At 36.0% G+C, this 8,875-nt stretch overlaps 2 protein-coding genes across 8 annotated transcripts in view; both read left to right on the top strand.

The window, feature by feature from the left end:
• The window catches only part of LOC107675902 (SWI/SNF-related matrix-associated actin-dependent regulator of chromatin subfamily E member 1-related-like), a 5,483-nt gene extending 4,703 nt beyond the window's left edge, over window positions 1-780 (top strand). For both annotated transcript variants that reach the window (XM_016470396.1, XM_016470397.1), the window contains exon 9: window positions 288-780. In XM_016470396.1, coding sequence (XP_016325882.1) covers window positions 288-300 — 13 coding nt within the window. In that variant the 3' untranslated portion in view covers window positions 301-780. The remainder of the gene's footprint in view (window positions 1-287) is intronic.
• Window positions 781-1,898: 1,118 nt separating this feature from the next.
• Window positions 1,899-8,875, top strand: part of LOC107675908 (protein unc-13 homolog A-like) — a 51,120-nt gene continuing 44,143 nt past the window's right edge. For all 6 annotated transcript variants that reach the window (XM_016470410.1, XM_016470409.1, XM_016470408.1 and 3 more), the window contains exon 1: window positions 1,899-2,232. In XM_016470410.1, coding sequence (XP_016325896.1) covers window positions 2,211-2,232 — 22 coding nt within the window. In that variant the 5' untranslated portion in view covers window positions 1,899-2,210. The remainder of the gene's footprint in view (window positions 2,233-8,875) is intronic.

The following is an 8,875-nucleotide window of genomic DNA, read 5'->3' as shown; positions in this document are numbered from 1 at the left end:
TATTTTTTTTTTTTTTACCATGAAATAAAAAACACAATATTTTGCTTTGGAATTAGAAGTAAAAATTTCTCTAATTAAAAATAATCAAGTACAGTTACAATGTAAATGTACTTTGTTACTGTCCACCACTGCATAAGATCATACATGTGCTGCTGGAGATATATTAGTTGATCAGTGTATGTGTATGCGGGCTCCAGGGTCCAAGACAAATTTCCCCATTGGGGACAATAAAGTGTATTGAATTGAATTATTACATTGTTATTTGGTTCTTCTTTATTTTCCTCCAGTGAGAAGATTTGAAAACATGTCTACAGCTGTGGTGGATCTAGATGTCCCAAGAATTGGGAAGACCTGGGATCACCATGCTCTACCTATGATTTCTCTGCCTTCCAGAGTGTAATGGGCCATACAGTTTAATTGGATATTTTTACTCGCCAATAAGCTAATTTGTAACACTGGTGCCGGCGGATTCTAAACTCATGTAATGTAATCCATCATATTATTGCTGTTTTGACAATTACAGCAGCTCATTTAAAGACTAAGTCCATTTAGAATCAAGGAAAGCATGGTTTAAAGGCATGCTACGATTTTTACAAAGTAATATTGTCTTTACTAAGTTGTAATGAAATGTAAAGTGCAGTGTTTTACATCGGGTGACCTAAGCCCTTGCTGCACAGTGCTGTGGATTGCATGAACCTGAGAATTGCACCATGAATTTTACTCTAAACATTGAGTAACATTCCTAATCATTATGTTTTCTGAATTAAAATTCCTAAATAATGTTTGTTTTTGGTTGCATTCCCTTTTGAACGAACCATAAGTCAGTTGCCATTGCAAAGGGTGATGAATTCTAGCATTAAAATATTTCAGGTGTCAAGAGTTTACACTGCTTTGGTGATGTACTTGAATGGATTTGTTTTTTTTTTTGGATTGTATCAATTATTTTAATATGAAAAAAAACTTTATTAAAAGATAATAAAGTCTGGCAAGAATTATTTAACTTAAAAAAATAATAATAAAAAAAAGATTCCATTACATTATTCAGCCTTGAGTTGTATGTTTATCCAGTAGAGGGTGACATTGGCCACAGCATAAAGAAAAGTCCTATAATCTAAAGAAAAGGAGTGTTCACTTGATCAAAAGAAATGCATCATATCCTTTGGAATTAAATTTTTTTATATATATCAAATTAACAAAATTTTCCTCCAGACCTAAGAATTGAATATGACTTTATCCATCTTCTTTTACAGAATGCATCCAAAACGAATGTGAGTCATATAAAATGATTAATAAGTCATACAATGCATTTTAAAAATGAATTAACTCTTAATATTTTATATCCAATTTTATAATATCAACCATTGTTTTTGAAAGACAATTGCAGTACACATTTCTCTGTAGCGTTATTTTATTCAATATTCTCATTAAATTAGGAATTGACATAAAAGGAGATGTTACATAATGGTAGGAACAAACCACCCTCAGTCACCATTCACTTTCATAGCATTTTTTTTTTTTTTTTTGACAAGTTAATGGAGTCTGAGGCCATCATTCACTCTTCATTTGTGTTTCACAGAAGAAAGTAAATCATACGAGTTAGGAACATCATGTCAGTGAGTGAATTATGACAATTTGGGAATTACCATTTTAGGGTGAACTATCCCTTTAAGTAGGTTTTTCGACGGCTTAAAAAGGGACATTGGAGTCGTTCAGTCCCCAAATTTTAATTTCTACCTCATTTCCAATTAACACTATATTTTTAATTTCCGGCCGTTATGAATTCACAGTTCTTAATAATTGCGCCACGCTTTGGTTAGGTTCTGCTGGGCTAAATAGCTAGAAAGGAGTGGAGAGGCGTCCGCGTGCGCCGCCTTGGGCCGTGGCGTCACGGTAGTAGCTCTCCTCGCGGCGGCGGTGCTGAACAAGATGGCTGTGCGTCGCGTTACGAGCGGCTGAAAAAACAGCGCTAATAATCACACACAGCCCGACTAACAGCGGTTCACGTCGAGAGGGTGGCTAAAAACACCCTCGAGTCAAGTAATCTGGACTATTCGGAACAGCAGCTGCTGTTGTTTTTGTATATTTTAGGGTAGAGATTGATAACGGGAAGGGGAGGTTTCTCAACGTCAAAAAAAATCCGTAAATCGTTTTAATAACAGTTTTATTATCTAAAATAAGGCAAAAGGGCGAGGGTAATAATTGATAAAGAGATGTCACTGCTGTGTGTTGGAGGTAAGTGTATTATTTCATGCATGGATGCATACCAGCTGTTGGTTATGCATTATATATAAGAATTGTATATATTTAATGAAAATAAGGGTTAAATATGTCATTGTATTACAAATGCATTGTTTTTAACCAGTCACCTGATACTGCTTTTGATTCAAATGCATGGTTTACAAGCGCGTGTATGCTTTTCAATCTGATCAATGATCAATAATTGATTATATATTCGTCCCCATTGGAGTTTAATATTATTATTGTTTTTTTATATTCATGCAACTGAAGCGGAACTGTATGGTTACAGTATGAAATGCAAGGCAAAAGGAGTGTCCCCTCTGTGCAATGGTTCTTTTTTTTCTTTAGCTTAATAACTTACTCTTTTGTTGGTTTGCTTCTCTAGTTATTTTGTAAAATGTGCAGTTTGTTCATAGAGATGCTCTAGAAATGACTTGCATCAGTGTGGTGAATCTGCCCGTGTTTTAAATGCAGCCAGGATTCAGGGGTGTGTTCCCTTGATATTCCAAATGGAGCTTTAGCTTGCTCCCCTGCTCAGTTGGGATCTGCTTTGATGTATGATATATGTATTTTCAACTGTGTTTACTGTACAGTGGTAAAATGGCTTTGGAGTTGAAAACCTTCACGATGGATAGACAATGTTACAGGTGTCATTTTCTTTGCCGTAATGACCATCCACATGTACTGAGTGAACTATCGGATACAAATATGTCAAATAAAATCCATAATATTTTTTAATCATTATGTGGTCTAAATTGACAGATGAATAGATGAATAAATCAGGGGTCTTCTGACTTTTTTTTTTAGCCCTTTTGTGGATCGAGGGACGGACATCTGTAACATACTGTATTAAATTAAGTTTTAATATAACAAAAACATTTTGTAATGCTATATTATGCTTGCATAGCAAAGCCATTAAAAATCATTACTGATGGACAGGTTTATATACATTCTCATTTCTAAATATTTTATTATATTTTTAAAATATACACAATGAGACATTTAGCTGAACTTTCGTTTCTTATCTTAAGCTTTTTTTTCATTAAAAGTTTTTTTTTAACAGAAATGTTTTAATATTAAGAATTTTAATGTTAAAAATGTAACACAAATTTGTGATATTTTACTATTAAAATTGAGGCACAATGGGACATTTAGCTGAACTTTAATTTCAATTAAGCTTCGGTTGCGGTTGTTTTAGTGTTAAAAATGTTTAAAAAGTTTAATATAAAAAATTAGGCAGAATGACACATTTAGCTGAACCTTCATTTGTATTTTGCCGTTATTTTAATGTCAAAAGTAACAATTTTGTATTTTATTTGTATTTTATTATGATTATTATTATTTATTTTAATTTAGCTGTTATTTTTATATCTAAAGTAACACAATTTTAATATTTTAGTATTAAAAATTAGGCACAATGACACCTTCATTTATTAATTTTAGCTTTGGTTGCAGTTATTTTAATGTTAACATTTGTAACGTATATTATCATGTTTCATTTTCATTCATATTACATGTGGATATGTAGAAATTAACATTAACTGAGATTAATAAATGCTGTAAAATTATAGTTTATTGTTAGTTCATGTTGCGTGCAACCTTAGATTTATTAGGGACTGAGAGTATGAATAGTGTCTCCCTGCGTCTGTAAATTTGGAAATACGTGGTGTAAATTTTTGGCTGAATGTATTTCATATGCACTTACTGTTAGCCTTTTTGGTCTGCAGTTTGCAATGGGCCGCTTGCCTGTGTTTTGCTTGCCTTGCTCGGTTTCTTGATTGCCATTTAACGCATGATGACATGCAAATCAGATTGGTCTGTTGTAGAAGATCTGTTGTAGGAGCCTCAGAATTCTAAACGTTACTGTAAGCCATGTTTCTTTGAACACATCCCACACAGACATTCTGATCCATGGCACGTCTGCCACCACTCTGTAATTAAACAGGCAGCGGATTCGCAACCAGCGTCCGAAAGTGACAGTGGGTGTGTGGGTGGGTGTCACATAGACTGGCATCATTCTTGGCAGTAACCTGAGCAGATGTACAGTATGGCTGTATTCCCAGTGGATGTGTTTTGATGATGTTGAAAGTCTTGGAGTCCTGTTACATAATCATCTTTTTGTGCAAATTTTAATGCGTCTTTTCGAAACTCTGTTTAAAATGTCTGATTTGTTTCAAAGGAAAGCATTCTAAGCTATTAGTTAAAACCTTGAAATCATGACACATGCACAAAAAATTTTTTTTGCTCATTTTATGGAAAAGCGCAGCCTTGACATTCTACTAAACATCTCTTTTTGTGTGTTCCACAGTGGATTTATACAGGTTTATACTTTTTAATACAGGTTTCGAAAGATATGATTTAATTTCTGGATGAACTCTGCCTGTAAGGAACCGGGGCCTCGACTCATTTTTATTTCAATTATTGATTAGAACTGCCTGTTTAACCTCCCAGATATATGACTGTATTGTAGTTAATGCTAACAACAGTTGCCACGTATAATTTAGCACTGATAGTCAATTGCAAATGTTGTAGATTTACACAGGTATAAAAAGAAAATCATATGCAACTGCAGAATTACAGACCTTATTCATTCATTCATAGACATTCATAAGACCAATAACATTAAATCTAGTGGTCTAAATAGGCCAAACACTGTAGTTCCTCAAGGACGCTCTGTTGAGTTGTATTTATTTGATATTATTCATTAAAACAAGACATTTTATTGCATTACAGGAGCATTTTTATTGTTAACTAAAACCATTAAAAATCCCTTTTGTCAATTTATATAAAGCTGTGATAAAAATTAGATGAAAACCTTAAATGAACAAATATGCTAAAACAAAATAAGTATTAAAAGTAACGAAATTACTAAAACTAAATATGTAGAAAATAAAATAAGAAATAAAATGCATCTTTCAAAACTCCGTGGAACACAAATGAAAATTTAAAAAGTTGCCTTGTCAATTATAATTAGAAAATTTTTTTTTATTTACAGTAATAAATAACTAGAACAAAAAAAAAATACACACACACACACACACACACACATATATATATATACTGTATATACATACATACATACACATATATATATATATACGTTATTTTTATTTAATCTTGAGATTTAGTAATTTTATTATAATATATAAAACTGACTAAAACTCAAATTAAAATTGCATTTAAAATAAAAAAAAATAATAAAAACTGACTATTAATAAACACTACAAATATATAAATGATACCTCAATAGCACTTCTTGAGAACAATTGGTATTTGACATAATGTCATTCAGAATTTATTTTTCATTTATGGCTCTCTCCTCAGAGAAAATCTGCCTTATTCCGTCAAATTCCAACATGTATATAATTAGTTACAGACCGCAGTTCATCGCTGATGGATTACTTTAACCACCTGCATGGCAAATCCTAGCTCTCTTTGAAGCTTGTTTTAATATCATCCCTTCATGCCAAGCTTTTAGCCCCCCCACCCCAAAACCCCCTTCACTCAACATTCACCCTGAAGTGATTATTTTTAGTGTCAGGATATAGCTCGCTCTGCCCACGCTTGGCTACACAGAGAGATTAATGGAGCGTGAGAGGAAGAGGGGAAGAGATAAAGAGGCAGCACACGTGCATGCCAGCCACATGGCAGGAAATGGTGCGTGGGAGCATGAGAGAGGATACCCTGGCAGAAACGGGTGGAGACAACGACGAATCGTGAGCGGGAACTTTGAGTGGAGGTGCAGCATTGATCATTTTGAGGCTTTCATGATAAATGTCATTCTCCTATCAGCCTTACGGTGCTTGTCCACTATAGCAGCAGACTGGCGCTCTGTATGCGCTTTTGTACCGGAGGAAAATTTTTTTAATAGTTCCTAGAACTATTGGCGGAAGTTCCCGCTTTTTGGTGTGTTCACACCACAGGAACTAGGAACGTATTTAGTTCTAGGAACTCAATTTGGGGGAACTAATTTAGCTCCTACTTCAGAGTAGGGTCTAAAGGGCCTTTCGCACCGCTTTAGTTCTAGAGCTAAATGTACAGTACTAAAGTACTGGGATGATTTTGCGCGAATTATTTCCCAGTACCATTTAAAGCAGTGTTTCTCAACCCTGGTCCTGTGATTAGGGAGACACACAAAATGTGCAGTGTTGGGGGGCGCCCAGGACCAGGGTTGAGAATCACTGATTTAAAGGGTTGCATTCGCACCGACAGTGTACTAGGAAGTGACGTAAGCCGGTCGACAGCGACGTCATTTGTGTGCGGCGTTCAACAACGGAAACAAAGAAGAACAACGTTAACAACAGGAGGATGGAGGACGCTGTGTTTTTGTTGTGTCTCACGGGTTTCACAATAATGGACATGGAATGTCGACGTATACGTAAAGCGATTGAAAGAACGGAAAGGAGGACTAAGAATCTCCAACGACAACTGGCAGTGCTACATTTGCTACAAGTGCCTGCACTTCAGCATCCGTCCGTTTGGCCAATCAATGTCTACTTACGTCACGATTAGTACCAGTTGTGCTGGTTAGACCCTGCTCCGGAGTAGGAGCTAATTTGGTTCTCGAAAAAGGCAGTCCGGTACTAAAATCGCACCCAGTTCCGGCTGTGCGAAAACGGCAAAAAGTGGATAGTTCCACAATTAGTTCTGGTACTATGAAAAGGTTCCCGCGGTGCGAAAGGCCCTTAAAACAGTTCGATCGGAACTATCAATGAAGCAGTGTATGCTGATTGGCCAAATGCATACGAGACATCGGCTACCCGGCATTTTTAAAAAGCCATGTAAAAAATGTACTTCATGAACATGGAAAAAATTGATAACAACATTTACCTGTTGTCGGCAGCGTTGTTCTTTTCCCAGCCTCGATGATAACACTGCAAGTTGTCATAGGAGATTTAGTCTAGTTTTCACACTCTTTCAATCATGTAAATTGTGCATTTACATTCCATCTCCTTTATCACGTAACCCACGACGCGGGACGACATGACACAACACACACACAACAAAATCAGCTCCGAACATGGCGTCCTCCATTCACCAGTTGATATTTGTAAATGCCACGAATAAAGACGTCACTGTCGGCTGCTTCAGAGTTCTTGCTGCCGGTGTCCTGACATTTTATCCTACCCGTCAGATTGTCCTACCAGGGTTTACTGCGCATGTGCACATCAATATCGCGTCCTTTTTCTCACGCTGAATAACAATATTTAATGTATCTGCATTACTGTAAGGGTAGGTTGGGGTAGATGTAGACTTTAATAAAACACAATCTAATAGGTAGAAAAAATTATTTATTGTTGGTTTCCTGTAGCTGTATCCCTTCTAGCCACAACCGCGAATATAACACATAATTACTGTATTTGCTTTACTGTAAGGGTAGGTTTAGGGTTGGGGTAGGTGTAGACGTTAATAAACCATCATTTTACAGGTAGCATTTTTCGTTGTTGAATTGTACTACCCACTGTTTTAATGGGAGGTAGCAAAATCTGACAGGGTAGCACAAATCGACAGAACACCGGTGCGAATGAAACCAGGAAAATGGCCCGAGGAAGAAATTGGTTCTCTAGGAACGACCCTGCTGGCTTGTTCCTAGGACTGAGTTCCTAGAACTACGTGGTGCGAAGCGCATTATGTTGCTCAAAACGCTACATCTGTTCCGCTTTGGGGTATGTTTCTGTAACAAGTGATGATTATCAGTACTGTTTCTAGGCAAAGGCAAGCTAGGCGGTCACCTAGGGTGCCACCAGCAGGAGAGGCAGGGCTCGCAAACTTTCAAAATCCCTGGTAGCCCTTCGGGCAGGTACTCTTCAGATTTTGGTAGCCCGAAAATTAATTTAACTAGCCCAAATAAAAAAAAAATATAGAAAATCAGTTTAAATGTCAATCAAAAATATTTTTTAATACGCAAATATCAACAAATATGAAGGAAGGGATTTTATTTCACTATTTAACAGGGTATCTGCAGAATTCTTAAAAATAAATTTAAGGCAATTTATGACCCATTTTAAGAGCTGCACAAGTAAAATGAACAGTATGAGTGGGGCTGGACAATGTCTGTGGTAACATAGAGTATTGAGCCATAAAATTACATGATTTACAGTTCAGATACAGGTTTTCACAAAAACAAAAATCTTATACAACAGCATTTCAGCCTTGAGACCATTTTTATGAAAAGGGATAAATAAGCATATAAATTGTTAATTTAAAACGTATAAATATTACTGTCTTAATTGTTTATATTTTTAGAAGGCACATTAACTTCTTTCTCATTTACAACTCTATGTGTTTGCTGCATAAAAACATGAGTTGATATTTGCATTAATCTGACCATAAACAGCAAGAAAGGCTTGTTGGAAATGCAAATTCATTCTCTGCCACGTGGTGGCGCTTTAGGAGCGCTGAAATATTGCGGTTTACGTGGTTAACGGCTGCACACACAGCAGCTCCGCGCTCATAAACGCTGCTTTATCGGGAATTATAGGTCAAATTAAATTAAAATACCAACCACACGTTTCTGAGGACAGCCGGTTCCCTTCAGATACATTCAAATAAAGACATCTTTGTTTTGACTTGAAACGTGCAGCGCTCATATTTATTCAATGACATCATTGCCTTTTGAAGTTTAATCCAGCCGTAT

This window comes from Sinocyclocheilus anshuiensis, unplaced genomic scaffold (genome assembly GCF_001515605.1).
Source record: "Sinocyclocheilus anshuiensis isolate Anshui unplaced genomic scaffold, SAMN03320099.WGS_v1.1 scaffold2048, whole genome shotgun sequence".
NCBI lineage: Eukaryota > Metazoa > Chordata > Actinopteri > Cypriniformes > Cyprinidae > Sinocyclocheilus > Sinocyclocheilus anshuiensis.
The sequence above is the reverse complement of the archived record's forward strand: the minus strand, read 5'-3'. Positions and strand labels throughout refer to the sequence as shown.